This window comes from Gymnoscopelus microlampas (genome assembly GCF_963454915.1).
Source record: "Gymnoscopelus microlampas genome assembly, chromosome: 8".
NCBI classification, from domain to species: Eukaryota; Metazoa; Chordata; class Actinopteri; order Myctophiformes; family Myctophidae; genus Gymnoscopelus; species Gymnoscopelus microlampas.
The window spans coordinates 16,982,809-17,001,340 of record NC_139945.1 but is presented as its reverse complement, the minus strand read 5'-3'; the positions used below and the strand labels follow the sequence as shown (position 1 = coordinate 17,001,340).

General features: G+C 41.9%; 2 protein-coding genes across 2 annotated transcripts in view; both read right to left on the bottom strand.

Annotated features, from left to right (window-relative positions):
• Positions 1-18,532, bottom strand: part of clns1a (chloride channel, nucleotide-sensitive, 1A) — a gene marked incomplete at both ends in the record, with an annotated part of 192,086 nt that overhangs the window by 26,461 nt on the left and 147,093 nt on the right. The window lies entirely within an intron of this gene.
• LOC311050021 (chloride intracellular channel protein 4-like) lies at positions 15,398-16,276 on the bottom strand (the record flags this gene model as incomplete). Its single annotated transcript, XM_084063988.1, has 1 exon — positions 15,398-16,276. One exon carries the CDS (start codon positions 16,274-16,276, stop codon positions 15,398-15,400), a length of 879 nt encoding a protein of 292 aa, XP_083920114.1.

Below are 18,532 nucleotides of genomic sequence, written 5' to 3'. Positions count from 1 at the left end.
CAGACTCACCTGTTCTCTCAGATAGATAGCCGGACAAGACCGACAGACTCACCTGTTCTCTGAGATAGATAGCCGGACAAGACTGAGACTCACCTGTTCTCTCAGATAGATAGCCGGACAAGACTGACAGACTCACCTGTTCTCTGAGATAGATAGCCGGACAAGACTGAGACTCACCTGTTCTCTCAGATAGATAGCCGGACAAGACTGACAGACTCACCTGTTCTCTGAGATAGATAGCCGGACAAGACTGAGACTCACCTGTTCTCTCAGATAGATAGCAGGACAAGACTGACAGACTCACCTGTTCTCTCAGATAGATAGCCGGACAAGACTGACAGACTCACCTGTTCTCTCAGATAGAGAGACAAGACTGACAGACTCACCTGTTCTTTCAGATAGATAGCATAGCAATTAAAGTGACAATCTAACCGGTCTAAACTGGGTTAAAAGATGGCAGTACTTAACTGCCTTACCAGGAACTCTTTGATCAGGCAGCTCACATCTTCACCCAGGTACAAGATGAGGCACTTGAGGAGACACTCTCTTCGGACGTTTATTTCCAGACTCTTGTTCAGCATGGGGGCCCAGGTGGCAATATAATGTTTATGTGGTGTGATTGTGAGAGTGTGTGTAGTTGTTGATTGGGGAGAGGGCCATATATTTATATACATACCCATGCATGGCGAGACATCACATAAGTATATATATATTCAAAAAATGTAAACCATATATCTATATAGATATCTATGCATGGCGATACATAACATAAATATTTATATATAAAAAAATGTAAAAATGTAAACCATATATCTATATAGATATCTATGCATGGCGATACATAACATAAATATTTATATATAAAAAAATGTAAACATACTATAACCCTCCTTGACCTGCCACCCGGCAGGGCACACAGCATAGGAATGTGCAGAGGCCAGGATGCCACCCTCCTTTACCTTGACTAAATGTAAAATGGTTCAAAAACGTATTAATAATTATGCAATCTAATATATATATTAGGTTGCACTTAAAGTTAACGAGGTAGTTAGTTCATTTTCTTTCACCTTTTTTTTTTTTTTTATATACACAAAACACATGCACAATGGAATCGGAAACACAACAAAACACCTTTCCTGTGCCTTTTGCACAGGTCAATTGACCTCATTCTCGGGCTGTACAAAATTGTACAATTCTCTTCTGCAACCAATGACCTGTTTCAGAGAAATGGAAGGAGAATGACAGCAGTTAATGACAGCAGAAGTGTATAAGTCTCTCCTGCAAGCAGTCGACCTGCTTTAGAGAAATGGAAGGTTAACCACAACATAACCAACCTTAATCACACCTTGGTCAATCAGTGTTATCATGGCAATAGGAATAAAAGTTAGGTCAATGATCATTAAAGTAATTGGATACATTTTGCGCCACAATCGATGATGTAAAGTATGACCTCTTTTGAAGATAGTGTAGGTTTCAGCCAGTCCACCGCAACTGGCAACAAACTGCAAAGCAAATGTCCACTGTATGAACTCACTTGACATCCACTCTGCAACCAAAACCCGGCATGTTCTTATACTGTACACCAAACGCACTGACCATTGACATAACAGGGAGATATTCTGAGCAGCAACCTTAACACATAGTTTGGCCTTCGGTTAATCACATCAAAATAGCATGACAGAAGCCACCAAGTACACCACCCCGAAGTGTGCACCCTTCAGAGGCCGTGGACCGTGCAGCTACTGTCTGTAGTCATAAATGTTCTGCCAAGCATCACCCAACGTGCTCGTGAGCCTCTCGACAACACAGCCTAATTCAAGTGCAACAGAAATCAACTACCTTTCAATTCACGTAACTAATTTAGATAAGCATTTCACTTAAGTCCTGCATAATTTTAGTTTAATTTTGAAACAACAAAAAAAAATTGATTGTGGCATTCTATTTCACTACACATTCCAACAGTTTGTCACTTGTCACTGGACCTCCCTTAACAGGGTTGTTTTTTTTCACTTATTACATTATTGAAGTAATCTCGGTCCATGACGTCTAATTAACACTGCCTCAGCTGTACTATTCACTTACTATAAATATGTTATAATTTAATCTTCTGACACTACCCACTAATCAAAGTTGGGATCAATTTTTTGTCATATAGTTGTGTAATTTCATAACAGAACAAATTGTGTTATAGATAACGATACGGCCAAGCATTGATAGCTCTGGTGTGCGTGTCTCTATTGTCACTTATAAACATAAATCGTGTTGTGTCCTCTCCAGATCGATAGAAATGTATGTGTTTGCACATGTCGAGGCCATAACAACAGAGAGCAGGCAAGAGGTCAACCCCAGCTGCCTATATTCCACTGGCTGAAGAGACGAGAGGTCATGTGTCCGTGACCATAGAATAGTAGTGAACTGATGTAAAGTCTCTGAAACGTTCAAAGTCTGAGCAACCCAAGCTTCCCCAAGGCTGGATGTCTGTTCCCCATAGGTGGCATCAGAAGTGAGTTTCATACACGTATCAGCTTGTATCTATTGCTGGCCCTCTACGTCATGTCTAGAACGATGGTTTAAGTTTGTGGTGTTTCACATAGTACACTACAGTTCCATGTTCCATCAGGTCATAGCTGGAAGTGAACCTCTGCCATTCATGTTGCAAGTTAGCGTCGAATGTGGAATCAATACATCTCTAACTTCTGTGAAGGTCCATTTTGGGAATATGGCACTTATATTAATGTGTGGAATGCCTACAGGCACTGTGTCTGTGGCACTTGAATGTAATTTGATAGTGCAGTCTGTGTGGCAAATCGGTGAAACATGGCAAATGTGATGTCAGTAAGGCCTCTGTTCTGCTCTAGGCCTTAATGTGTGCGTGGTATCTGTGTTTGGTCTATAACAACCAATGTTTTATGATCACCGCACTCCAAAATGTCACTCTCCACTGTAAGTTAAGCAGCTTGGCCGTGCCAATGAAACAAGGAATTAAGAGTTCAATCTATAAGCGTTTTGGCTTTCTGCCCTCTTACATTCTTGAAATTATTCACTTATTGTCTTTATAAATAACTGACTCCAATCATCTAATCTAAGGGTGGCATTCCCAAGTTCTCAGTGTCCTTAATTTATGGGATTGTAGAAGTATTAAGGATATAAGCGGGTTTGGTCACAGTACATTATTTCTGCATTTCTTTTATTATTCTATGGAGAATTTAGTTGATTTACAAGCACGTTGGGGCACTAATTTCAACCAGAATTAATTTCCACTATGCATAACTATGTTTTAGCTGGGACAATTCACATGCAGAAACTAGCTTTTGTTTTCTTTCTCTTATCAGTGTGTGTGTTCCACTGCTGTAGCCAGCTGGTAAGGAGTGAAGGTCAGATGCCTTCCTTCCCCCCCATTCTTTCAACTGTCTATTCTAATAGATTGAAGGAAGACTATTTCTCTCCCTCTATGTATGGCTGCCTTTTGTAATTCATTGACTGTGTTCTCCTATTTTTTTTACTTTGAAAGTACTGGTCAACCTGCCGTTGGATAACTGCAGTATGTAAATTCTCAGGGGTATAGGCTTCAATATAACTCAAATATTTTAATTCAGCAGAAAACAGTAGTAGGTGTCTTGGATGCACCTTACGTGAATGTGGGGTATTACTGAGTTTCTTTCTCTCTCTCCCTCCTCCTGGAAAAATATTCCCCTAGTGTATCAGTCCTCGGGCCTTCACTCACAATTCCTAATGCATTCACCTCTAACACTTACCCCAAAGTGGGACACACATTCAGCTGCAGCAGTCACACGGTCAGTCACACTGGTCAGGTGTTCTACAGCAGCACGCCTCCTGCTTACAGTAGATACAAACATGTACACTTAACAATGACAGAAGGTATTTTTCTTGACCAATTCCGCACCTTCAGCCTACACGTCTCTGACGTACAAACATACCTTAAAAAAACAAACAACCAAACAAACAGGACTTACAGAGGCCTTCATTCATTCAGGACGACATGCGTTCAACATACACATACAGTATAGACAACATATATGGCACACTGTGGTACCATTTAGGGGTCAGCCCTAGGCTGCAGAGCCAGCCTTTCAGTGTATTTGGTTTTTTTCTAAGACTCCACTACAAGCCTTAACAGTGTATTTGTTTTTTTTCTAAGACTCCACTACAAGCCTTAACATGGCCGGCCTACATACAACCTGTAGTATTTTTGGGGTCTTCCCTGAGCCGCAGTCCCAGCTCACAACCTGTAGTATTTTTGGGGTCTTCCCTGAGCCGCAGTCCCAGCTCACAATCTGTAGTATTTTGGGGTCTTCCCTGAGCCGCAGTCCCAGCTCACATGTAACCTACCGCTCGGACCCAGCAGCGTACGTCCTCAAGGCCCGTTTACGGTCGTCACCTCCTGTAGTATTTTTGGGGTCTACCCTGAGCCGCAGTCCCAGCTCACCTGTAGTATTTTTGGGGTCTTCCCTGAGCCGCAGTCCCAGCTCACATGTAACGACATATAACGACATATAACGACATATAACGTACACAACTTAGGCTACACGCTATCTTCTCCCATGAACCCAGTGTGGTTTGCGATTTAGAGAGCCGTGCAAAGGCAGCTAGTGTAGTGTCTCTTAGAAGTATAGAATAGTGTCTATAGGAGTATAGAATACAGAGAGACTGTGTAGTGTCCCAGTAAACTATAGGATCATAGAATACAGAGAGACAGTGTAGTGTCTCAGTAAACTATATGATCATAGAATACAGAGAGACAGTGTAGTGTCTCAGTAAACTATAGGATCACAGAATGCAGAGAGACAGTGTAGTCTCTCAGTAGACTATATGATTATAGAATACAGAGAGACAGTGTAGTGTCTCAGTAGACTATAGGATCATAGAATAAGGAGAGACAGTGTAGTGTCTCAGTAGACTATAGGATCATAGAATACAGAGAGACAGATGCTGGGAGGATCGACTCGGTCCACCCAGCCACTAACGGGACATCATGGGGTATAGGAAGTACAGAGCCTAAGTATAAATACACAAAGGTCATTCAATCTGCTGTTCAGTGGTGACTTCACATGCAAGCAATCATATTTACACATTATCTTTAACAATTGACCTACATTTGACATAGTACAATTCACATATAGCACCGCGTGTACTCTTCCTGGGGCCCCAAGGAATTGTAGCACATAGTGTATGGGCGAATTGTTATTTGAATCCTATGGATCCAGCGGTCGTCTGGACTGGACAGGGTCACGGTCGGGGTCACCAGGTGATGTGCCGTAACTGACCTGTCACTCTTGGTTCAATGAACCCTAAAGTCCAGTTTATAGACGACATACACAGAAATTACCGTTCACATGCGCAAGGCATCTTTATTGACAAACAAGGGAGACTCCCTTTATACTATGTGAATAAAAGAACAGCAAATTAATGATATTAAAACAATACGACCTGATATATCACGAAGGCAATTCGCTCCACATCTAGGTCTGCATGCAAACAAGCGTTCGGTTGAGCGCCTGGAGAATTCTGAGGTTCTTATCTCTAGCATTCAGTATATCAAAAACAGTGGATGGCACGTTCGGCCTTCTAATTGGAGTACAGCTTCTGTGCTCCACACTCTATAAAGTAAAGGTTGACGGCCCAGAGTTCCACAATGGACCATCACTCTAGAACAGATGTTTGATTAGACTTGGGGCGAAGGTGTTTTAGGACGAGAGGTGCGCGAGCAGCGCAATGGAGAAGAAGGACCCGCCGATATTTCCTTTTTGCTTGTTATTGTTTGATGGCGAAACAATCATGACTGATACACATGGAAGAAGACCCTTCACAGCTATTATCAGCTAAAAGAGAATTTTACATTTTAAGAATCTGTTCAGATTTGAATGAGTATGGCTAGTTAAATGTGAAGCTGTTTCTGCTATAAATATGCATCCACCGTTCTGCGCGCCCCTCGGCTGCGACGTTTCCTTTTTGACACACATCTACACTTCATGGAGTACATTTTTGTACTGGGGTTCTGGGGACTGTACGAGCAAAAAGAGGGACAGGTCAGGATTAAATTCATAAATGTAAGTTTGCTCATTCTGGCGCTTCATTCACTATTTCAGGAATAAATGGCCTTGCACAACAATGTTAACTATAAAGATAACGATGTGGCCATCCACATTGAGGAATTGTCTATTCTTATATTCTGTATAATTCTATACCTGCATATTATTCTATGCATGTATATTTTCATCCACGGCTCTGGTCCAGCTGTGTGAGATGTCATAAGTGATCGCGGAATTTGCCGTCGCTTTGAAATGACACTGCTGAGTGCAGTCCGATCCTTTGAGGGCTCCATCATGTTGCCTTTGCTTTGGCCTTGTGCCTCCAACATCTGCATGTTGTCCTTTTCCATCCTTGTGTGGTACGAATGTCTCTGCATTAATGTTGAGGCCCTTTTCAGTAGTAGGATTCCATTCCATTCAATTTCTGAGAAGCAGCACTCCGCACCCTTGAGCCAGAGGTTCTCAAAACATTCAGCATTGCCACCGATGCGGCTATGTCTGCTTCAAGCTGAAGTTGTTCCTTTAGTTTTCTTATGTGAGCTTCCTGTTCTTCTAGAGCATGCTTTTGTTCAAGCAACTTTTGCCGAGCCATTAAAGCAGCCATTTCAGCCTCGGCTTTAACACATGCAGATGCAGTAGAGGAAACCTTTGATCTCATTGAAACATGAGTCTTGTTGCTAAGGTTTGATATGCTGTCATATGGTTGAACATCCTCCTGAGCATCATAAACATTATGTGACTGAAGCACAGTCATTTCCACATTTTCCAAATTTTCCACATCCCCATGTTCTCCATTTTCCTCCTCAGCAGCCTCATGCTGATGGGGCCTTTCAGTAGGCCTGTTATGAGCCTCTAGCTGGGGTTGGCTTGGTGGTCCTCTGGCTACTGAGAACCAGACGTTAACATCTTCAATGCATCCATCTTTATATTTATTGACCTTTGAGAACCAGTTATTTTGCTTGTTCATCAAGTGGAATAATAGTCATTAAAGAATCATGCAGTGCATTGTCATTTTCGGACACTTTCATCAAGGCATCAAGTTGTGCTTTAACCAGTGAAACATTTTTCTCATCTTTCATGAGCTCTTTAATAGAGGTTATCAGTGCTTTTGTTTCCTCCACTTTCTTTTTGCGTTCCTTTTGGATTGATTCGATTTTATTTGCCAGGGCCTTTTCAGTGAGGTTTATTCTCCTTTTTTCCCATGTCCTTTTTTCCAACATGTGAACCAACTTTTGTTCCACTCATTTTGAATAAACAAGAAATGATCACAGTCAGTGAGAATCCAATACAAAGCCACATAAACAGCCACAGCGATCGCAAAGAGAGCAGCCAGCGCACGTTAATCGTTTGTCACACACACACACACACACACACACACACACACACACACACACACACACACACACACACACACACACACACACACACACACAATAAAAGCTTGGCCCGGCGGGCCGCGCACACACATCAGTGTATTCAAGTTCACCACAATGACAGTTTCCACTCAGCAGCAGAACCAGCTCAAACTGTTCCAAACGAACCAACACGGGTCAACAGCAGAACCAAAAACGGGTCGGGTTACGTTACCGCTCGTCCTCCGTGATACGCTCCGTTCCGTTGTGTGTGTGTGTGTGTGTGTGTGTGTGTGTGTGTGTGTGTGTGTGTGTGTGTGTGTGTGTGTGTGTGTGTGTGTGTGTGTGTGTGTGTGTGTGTGTGTGTGTGTGTGTGTGTGTGTGTGTGTGTCCGCGGCTCCGTGCGTGCCTGCGTGCATGTCATTCCATTGTTTGTTTGTTTGTTTGTTTGCGTTGCTCGCTTGCTCCGCGTCCAACGTGTGATTTTTCGTGTCCTTCCGTGGCTCCAATCCGTCTCCTTTGTGTCACTCTTTGCTAACAAATGTATGGCGACTACCAAACATATTTATTTAGTCACCGAGAGGCTATATCGGGGGGAAAGTTTACTTGCCAGACGCGCTGCTTGTCATTAAAATCACTGTTCCAAGGTACTGAGTTTGTTCATTGTATTAAAGTTTAAAAGGTATTTCATTTAGCGACATCATGACATAGTGAATAGTAGGCTATACCGTGCGGTTAGCAAAGTTGGACTTCCCCCATTCACCCCCTCTCCATTTCAGTGATAAAAACCGCAGGTGAACAGCTGACTTTACTACCACTGTCTGACTGACGTAGCACCGTCACCAACACCACGTGACCTCTTTGTGAATGACATGATCAATGAATCAATTAAAACCCATAACAACCCATTATAGCTGCCTATACCTGTCACCAACGGTGGCTCCTTAGGGATCGTCACAATATATGCTAAAAACGCACTGTAGAATAAAAAACAAGTTGGAGTTGAAGTTGGAGTTGGTGTTTAATAAAACATGACAATGACTAGGACAACCTTTTCGATCCCATTAATTTCAATTCTATGTTTTTATAGGCATTTCTGCAGGCTTTGTATAACGTAGTGGTTCTACAAGCAAGCACATCAGTGCAGGTGGTTTCAGAGTTACTTCTCTGAAGCAAGAGTTACAAGGTCTAAAGGTTGTTACACACCGGAGCGATTTTTTCGTGCGAATAATGCGTTTTTTTTAAAAACCTTATAAAGTCAATGGCTCCGTACATGGAGCGAAAAAGCGGAAAAGCGAAGCAAAAAAGCGTCTTTCAATTATTCGGAACGAGTCCGAATTTTGCGTATATTCGCTATTTTCGCCGGTGTGTAAGGACCTTTATACATTTATTGTGAAAAAAATTACAGCAATTCATTGATGTGAAAAAAGGAAATTTACTTTTACTTTTACTTAAGAATTTTACGTGTTTTTAAAAGCATACTCTTGATTACTTAAGTACATTTAAAAGCAATTACTTTTATACTCTTACTCTTACTCGAGTAACATTTTGACTGGGCTACTTTTACTTGTAGTGGAGTAAATTTAACCAAGGAGTATCAGTACTCTTACTCAAGTACTGGGGTCGAGTACTCTGTCCACCTCTGTCAATATGAGCTCTCCGGTGCACATGACCTATTAAAATTGATTATTTTTCATAACTGATTAACTGTTGCAGTTGTTTAGTTGATGTATATATATATGACAGTTGGTTTTTGGAACCGACACAATTTATTTTGCTAACAAAATTGCTTATTAGATTGATGCTGCTTGGCCATATTGTTGTTAGTACTCGTACATTTTTGTAGGGGGCGCTATAATACCAGCTTTCATGAGGCCTAGAGATTTAGCATGGTGCATTGTTGACATTTTCTGTCAGTTGAAATCTATCTCCGGTTGATAAAGTGACTTTAACCCTGGTGTCCTAATGCATTTTCACACTCATCTCTGTATGGCTTTCTTTTTCTTGACGTCCCTGCAGTGAATGGCAACGTGAAGGAGGAACCCATCGACAACAAAACCTCCCAGCAGATTCAGGAGCTTGTGGCCACGTTGACCAATCAGTCTGGCCTGGACATCATCCGTATCCACAAGCCTTTCCACACAGACAAGCCCAGCATCCAGGGACAGTGGCATCCTTTCACCAACCCACCACCTTCTATGGCCCCAGTTATACCTTCTATTGGCCCATTCTATAGGCTCAGTTATACCTTCTATTGGCCCTGTTATACCTTCTATAGGCCCAGATATACCTTCTATAGGCCCAGATATACCTTCTATAGGCCCAGTTATACCTTGTATAGGCCCACACACACACACACACACACACACACACACACACACACACACATACACACACACACACACACACACACACACACACACACACACACACACACACACACACACACACACACACACACACACACACACACACACACACACACACACACACACACACACACACACACAGAACGTTGACGGTGAACACTGACAAAGTCAGGTATAGAGCAGGATCGCGCCGCTAAAAATCACACCCAGTGTGAAGAGAGTGGTGCCTTTGAAAGTGTAACTGGTTGCATCCTTGTGTTGCAATCAGCAACAATATGTTGTCACGTGACACGTGACAACATATTGTCACGTGTCACATGAAGCTTGACCAATCAGCCGTGCTCAAATATACGTACGGACGGACATACGGACGGACGGACATACGGACACACGGACAAAGTCAAATGTAGGAGTGGTTGGCACCACTCAAAAATCACACCCTGTGTGAAGGAAGCGGTGCCTTTGATGAGCCCCGTATTGATGTTGTCATCAATGTTTGTTTATTGGACAGACACACACCCGGACAGACACACGGACACCCGGACACACGGACACACAGACAAAGTCAGATATAGAGCGGTTGGCACCGCTAAAAATGGATGATTAAAAGAATGAAAAGAGAGAAAACTGTACAATAAGGCTCGCCCCCCCTTTAAATGACGTAGTTATGGATATCTAAAATGACATAGTTTTGGATATCTAAAATGGTAGTTTGTCTTAGTAAGAACTGCATTGTAGATATCTGAAAGAGTACATCCTCCCAGAGGTGGGACCAAGTCCCTATGTTGCAAGTCCAAGTCGAGTCTCAAGTCTTTGCTCTCAAGTCCCGAGTCAAGTCCAAGTCAACACAGCCAAGTCCCAAGTCAAGTCCAAGTCCCCAGCTTTTTGTTTCGAGTCCCACACAAGTCCTTAGCATTTTGGTTCGAGTCCCACACAAGTCCTAATCTTTTGTTTCGAGTCCCAAACAAGTCTTAACCTTTTGTTTCGAGTCCCAAACAAGTCAAAATGTTAATTCAAGATATGTAAAGATTTACATACATCATGAGCATTTTTCACAATTTGCATTTGTTTTAAAACAAGGGTTCTTCCAGGCCAACAGAACGCAGATACTGTACTTTTAATTTCCTCCTTGAGGACAGGGTTTAAAAGGGGCCTTTTTAATGAATATAATGTCATTTTGTACAATCTGTATGGTAGAGTATGTTACTACAATATAACTTATACAATCAGGGTGGTTGTATTTTGTCTCCCTGCTCTTCTATTGAGACATTTAGATAATGTCAAAGGCCATGTCTCACCTAGACACAGGATCTGACACAAATTCAGTGTATCCTCTGATCAAGCAGGCAGGCTCTATTATCACAATGGTGAAATTTCAGCACTTGCACTGGAAACCGCGTTCAAATCCGGGTTAGAAGAGGAAATGTATATAGCGCTGAAGTGGTCAATGTATGTTTTGTATCAATAACCAAAATCTACAAAGTAATTGGTACCTAAAGTTTTCAAATAATTGTAGTGGAGTAAAAGTAGGCTAATATCTGCCTCTAGAAGTAGGTAGCTGATATATTGCACTTTTACCTTAGCGCTAGGTATACAAGAGTACTTCTGGTGATTAGTAGGTTAGTTCCCTACCTATGTTGAATGCACTTACTGTAAGTCGCTTTGGATAAAGGCGTCTGCTAAATGACTGTAATGTAGAAGTAAAAGTACTGAAAATTACAAATACTTAAGTAAAGTACTTGAATAAATGTACTTAGTTACTTTCCACCACTGGTTATAGTTTGCACTTAGCACGCAGTAATGTTAATGTGAAGTATAGGTCTTGCCTTGCATACTGCTTTTCTCGTAATCTTTAAAACCGACAGCTAGCTGGAGTTGACATTTTATTCCACCTGGCTTCAGTTCCAGCAGCGATGGCAGAGTGAATCCGGTGTGTTGTTTGTTTGGTAACGTGCAACATGTGGGCCAGTGTTGCCAAGTATCGGGAGAGAAACAAGCGAACCGACTTCCAAAAACAAGCCAAAAACAAGCCAAATTTTGTACAAAAGTTAGGGTAAATAAGCAGCTTTGGCAACACTACACTAGGTGTCACTGACGGCCGGGATTTCTGACTAATAACATTATAGTTGATGCACACTTTTTAAACATTTTTGGCTTGCTTAAGTGACTTGAAAGTGACTTGAAAAGACTTGAATTTTCAAGTCAAGAGGGCTCAAGTCAAGTCAAGTCTCAAGTCTTTAGCGTTCAAGTCAAGTCAAGTCTCAAGTCTTTGGCATTCAAGTCCCAAGCAAGTCCAAGTCTATTTTTGATTTGGTCAAGCAAGTCTAAAGTCATCAAAATCGGGACTTCAAGTCAAGTCGAGTCTCGAGTCTCGAGTCCAAGTCCCCACCTCTGCATCCTCCTAGTAAGAATTCTATTGCAGATATCCAGAATGTTGGTTTTAGATATCCAGAATGCAGTTACGGATATCCGAAACTAAAAGCCCAATACACATGAATGGGAAAAGTGACGTCATTCCTCCTAGGAAGAATGACGTTTCGGATATCTCAAATGACAGTTCCTCCTAGGAGGAATGTCATTATGGATATCCGAAACGTTAGTTTTGACTAGGAAGAACTGAATTATAGATATCCAGTCTAGCTAGTTCCTCCTAGGAGGAATGTCATTATGGATATCTGAAACGTTAGTTTTGACTAGGAAGAACTGAATTATAGATATCCAGGCTAGCTATTAAATGTTAAAACGGCTTGCCATACTATTTCTACTAGTAAGAATGTAGTTATAGATATCTGTAATAAGGATTTTGACTAGTCAAAATGCGGTTTTGACTAGTCAAAATGCGGTTTTGACTAGTCAAAATGCGGTTTTGACTAGTCAAAATGCGGTTTTGACTAGTCTAAATGTAATTACAGATATCTGCAATTACTTTATGACTAGTAAGAATACAGTTTTAACTAGGAGAAATTCTATTTGCGATATCATAAATATAATTCTAGATAGTCAATGGACACTTTTTATATTAAAATGGCGTAATATCTACCTGTCACCAGATATATCTGTAATTGTATTGTTCCTAGTCATATAATACTAATTGCAGATATCTGAAATTACATTTGTACTAGTAATAATATGAATTGTGGATATCCATAATTCCATGTGTCCTAGTAACAATGAATTATTGGATAACTAAAGGTAATTACGGAGGTCTGAAATGATTTTTTAATTTCGGATATCTAAAATGGTAGTTTGTCCTAGTAAGAACTGCATTGTAGATATCTGAAAGAGTAGATCCTCCTAGTAAGAATTCTATTGCAGATATCCAGAATGTTGGTTTTAGATATCCAGAATGCAGTTACGGATATCCAAAACTAAAAGCCCAATACACATGAATGGGAAAAGTGACGTCATTCCTCCTAGGAAGAATGACGTTTCGGATATCTCAAATGACAGTTCCTCCTAGGAGGAATGTCATTATGGATATCCGAAACGTTAGTTTTGACTAGGAAGAACTGAATTATAGATATCTAGTATACATATTCAGTCTAGCTATTACATGTTAAAACAGCCACTTGTATTTTTTTACGGATTTTAAGATATCTGAAATAGAATCTTGACTAGGAGAAATTAAATTATAGATATCTTGAAATACAATTTATACTAGTAAGAATGGCATTATGGATATCTTTAATTACAATTATGACTAGTGAGAATACAGTTTTGACTAGGAGAAACGTGTTTTTGGCTATCTAAAACATTTATTGCAGATAGGAGCATGGTTCGATTAAATGTTAAAACGGCTTGCCATATACGGCCGGCAAAGTGGCAGTTCTCATCTCGTCATTCAGCGGCAGAAGGGCAGATTTTGTCCAATTGATTTTGTAGCCTGAAATGGCACTAAACAGATCAAAAACTTTAAGAACATGCGTAATTGACCTTGGGGCATTCTCAACATACAAAAGAATGTCATCAGCATATAAAGATGAAGGTAAAAGTTAAATAAAAAAAAGTTAAAGTAAAAACTTTACAAAAAAAAAACTTTACAAAAAAAGAATTTTACTACATTTCTGAATGCATGGCCAGGCAATACCCCCGCGGACCACTGGTTGAAAATACCTTTTTTGGGTTTGTGATCCCAGGTGTTGGGATTTGTGTGATTTGTTTTTTGTGAGTGTCTGTTAATGATCCCTGTCTCACCCATCCCCTGAGAAGTGGGAACGCAACAGGGGGAGAGAAGAAACATATTCATACCTTAATGTATTAGTAGGCCTACCTATGGTAACGCTGTATCGTATGCGAGTGCGTGTGCCTGTGTCCGAAGCTAATCTCAAAGTGCCAAACTTTGAATGCACGCTGCCTCTAGCTCTGGTTCATAGCTAGGCCACAGATGTAGGCTATCTCGACTATTTTTCCACAACCTCCTATATTAAAATAGGCTTAAAGGGATAGTTCAACCAAAAACATTTATGTTTTTACTCGATTAGTCACCCCTTGGAGACTTGAATTCATGGATATATTTTTTTTTTTGTCGCATTCCTAAGCCATTAATTTGATGACCAGTGGACCGGTCGGCAGCGGTTCCGGTAGGAGACACGAAGGAGACTCTTTGTGTCTCCTACGGGAACCGCTGCCGCTCATCAAATTATTGCCTTGGAATGCGACAAAAACTAAAAAATATCCATGAATTAAGTCTCCATGGGCTGACTAATGGTAGAAAAAAAATAGTTTTAGGGGTGAACTAGGATGGGCCGGCGGACCCCTGACGTCACCCTCATGTCACCATGACTCAGCCATAACCATATAAGGAGTAATGCAGCTACGCCCAAATATGGAGTGTGTTGTCTAACCTCAAGGGGCATGCCCATTATGCTATGATATGAGCATATACTACGAGCACGGTTTCATAGTAGGCTCCACTTGCGCGCAGGCGCGCCGAAGTTCGCAAATAACGTCAGGGATATATATGGGCTCCCAATATATGGGCATAGAAGGGACATGGACTGACAGATAGAGATCTCCATATATGGGCATATCAGTCGGATCGGTGGTGCGACCTGAACTCTAGATGTGAGCCTCTAGTATATTACACTTTGTGAAATATTGGCCTTGATAGTGGAAGTCAATGGGATGCGATAGCGTCCAAATTTGGAGACATACGCCACTGATGAATGATGAGTGACATCATAGATGACTGATCAGGCTGGCCACATGAAGTCCGAGATCCACATTGTTTTATGTTAAAGAATATATTCAATAATTCTGAACTCTCCGGCCTTTCCGACGTTAACTAACCCTATACCTAACCCTAACCGCACGCGGAAGCCACTAGTCGGAGTAGTGAGATGTCGGAATGCAGACATTACCCCACATTAAATGTGTAGCTGCAGATGGCATCACCAGGGGCATGGCATAACCAGGTGGAGCACTCGTTCCCCTCTTTGATTTGTATTATTCTTTTGGTTGGGGGGGGGGGGGGTGGCCTAAGCAAATTACGCTTAGGGCACCGAAATGGCTAGCAAGTGGTTACACTTGACAACCGTGCTGCTTCTACTAAGTAGTGGTGTTTGCTTACTCAACTACAGATGTTCCTAAAAGCGGCAGGATTACTTTATTTACTAAATGAACAGTTTCATGCATTAGTGTTCGCTCTAGATGAGGAGAGAAGGAAAGGATAGTCCATTTTCTTTGTCTTTGTCTCTTCTTCCTCATGAATGAGATGGGAGGGTGGGACAGAGCGGCGTAGTATGAGCGGGGAGAGCTTATTATTAGACCAGGCGGCGTAGGCCAACTCGATCTCCTTGTCACTGGGGCAGGTGTTAGTGAACTCCTCACGCGCATAGGCGTTATTCAGGTACTTCCACACCGCCGACATCTCCTTGGGGATGTTAAAACCTCTGAACGTCTTGGCCACAACCTTGATTATGTGCAACTTGGGCAGCAGGTTGCAGTCAGCCAGGGTCATGTCATCTCCGTCCAGGAACTTGCGGCTGGACACCTCAACATCGTCCATGCTGTTATGGTCAATCTCGTCAGGGAGCGGCGAGCGCAGGTACCCATCCAGCTTCTGTAGTGTCTTCAGGAGCCCATGTTCCAAAGCTTTGTTGTCGTCTGGTTTTGAGTTCTTGATGAAGGCTGAAAACTTAGCAAAGATGTCCACGCAAGCTGTGTTTGACTCAGGGTGTCTGGTGCTGAGCTTCGCAAATTTGGGTGGGCTGAGGGTGTCCTCAAGGAACTCCTCGATCTCGATGACATCGGTCTTGACCTCGCCGTTGAAGGTAATGAAGGGTGGGTGTATTCCGGGGGCCAGGTTGTGAAGGTCCGCAGGTTTCTTTTTGAGGTCCACTGTGGTGACCTTGAAGTTGACCCCCTTCAACCACAGGATCATGAACAGTCTCTGGGAAAACGGACAGTTTCCAATACTCTCTCCATCGCTCCCGGCCTTCACAAAAAGCTCAATAACGGGTTTGTTACCCTCACTTATTCCGTTCTGTGGCACCGATAGAGACATTGTACTGTTTGGCAAGAAAGTCAACGTTATTCTTTTTTACGCACTTACTCCTTTGGGTTGTCTCCTCAGCTCTCTACAGTGTTCTGGTGTTATCAGCTACACATCCTGAACTTTATATACTGTATGATGTGTGCAGATGTCACTCATCTCCATATATGGGCATGTGACATCAGACTCAACAGAAACCGCTACAATGTCAGCGCTGACGTCGGGCATGTCCATATTTGGGCACAATCTGCCGTCGTCCTGCCACAAAAAGACAACTTGAACTTTATGTAATTGAATATCCTTCTATAAATTACGCAACACTCTGTGTGAGTGTGCATGTGTAACTGTGCTTTGTGTATTTCGAGAACCGTCCAAGGACCACAGGGAGTGTGGTGCCCGGTGTTAAGTCGTCGGATCGGTGGTTGTCCTAAACCGCCGATCCGACCGATATGCGTATAGGCATACGAGTTCAGGCCGTATGCCCATAAATGGAGATTCCTGATGTCATCAGTATGCCCATACATGGGCACCCATATATAATACAACATGTAGAAGTACATGTTGTAGAAGTAAAAAGTAAAAAGCAGGCAGGACACATTTTGAGGAGATGCTCAGAGATGTTGGTTTTTAATAACTTAGAAAACACCTATGTTACAGCAATACTACGTACAGTACAACATGGAAAACAGAATGTTGAGCCGCGCTCACCTAAATGGTGCCCGTTGTTATTCCTTTACATTGAGGCTTGGACGTTTCAAACCAACAGAATCTGCCATGGAGGCTCTTTAAACAAGAACATAGTATTTGAAAATGCTTTTGTGTGGTTCGTCTTGTTCAGCCCCAGGTGCCAGACAGGTGGTGGTGATTGGTTTGTCATAATGGGATGGACACAATAAGTACGTCCTACAAAATGCTAAGATTTATGGGAAAGATATTTGAAAAGCCAGTTTGGTGTACTTCTCCGTGAATGACAGTTGTGGGCCTCCGTGACAACAAACCCTACAGGACCCCCACTTTTTATTAAAGAATCTACAGCAGCGATTCCCAACCTGTGGGCCGGGGCCCACTGGTGGGCCATTGGGATATTGCATGTGGGCCCCCAAATAATTGGCAAAACACTACGATTTTATTGATAATGTAACATTAATGATAAAAAGGAAAATGTCATGGTATTTTTTCTTTAAAATGAAAAACGAGTTTTCATTTGTGTTACGGATAAATAGGAACTACGTTAGTTCCATTGATCCAAGCCAGAACACAATCGATTGATTGATCATTTACGTAAACACGCTCTGAAAATGCACGCGGCCCACCCATCTGACCGCTTAACACGACAGCCTAATAAGTGGTCAGATGGGTGGGGTGCGATCACTTTGGAGATTTTCAACTGCATGGGCCCTGATCCAGCATAGGTTGGGAACCGCTGGCCTACAGCCTACAGATCATCTTTGAGGCCCCTATATCAGCCCAGAGGCGGGTGGGCTCTAATTATTCAGGCTAACTTTGTTGCCAGTGTTATCAGTGACAACCTGACATGTCCAGCTGCGATGAACCCTTCCCATATGGTACTCCAAGCAAGTCAAAACAAACACCATTTGAGCCATGTCTGCACAACCCAGACCATTAAGCACTTTCAACAGATTGAAAATAGCTGAACAATCGGCTATGTTTGAAAAAGTATGGCCCCCTCCTTTTTGTCCCCTCTACACCAAATATCTTTGCTGAAAATAGACAAACAAGCTTGTAGATCTGCTATTTTATGACGCATTTTTGCCTATTATGACGTGTCCAGAACAGGGACACTGGAGTTCAAGTGTTTAATCTATCTCAGAGAGAACAGGGCCAATATCTACCGAGCTTCAAGCAATAAATCATTTTGGGGGTCCTTGGCACGAAAAGGTTTGAGAACTACTGATTAGAAGGCATTTGTAAATATATAGTTTTTGGTTTTGGTTTTGCAGAAGAGATCCCTGGAATGGATCCCAAATCATTGGTGAGGTGCAATGTCTGCAGACTAGAGCCTTCTCTACGACTCAAGCCTAATTTATACTCGAAAATATGGCCGACTAAAGTTCAAGTCAGGCTTCAGTGTTGTTCCACTGGTCGTAGATCAGAATTCCTACTATGGGTGCAACACTTTTGATTGATTTTCAATGTAATCGATTATAACAAATAATTGATTTAAATAAAGTAAGGCACAGCGCAACACGCTGTAATCTTGCAAACTTCTCGATTATTCAATGAATCCAAAAAAATGTATCAATTAAA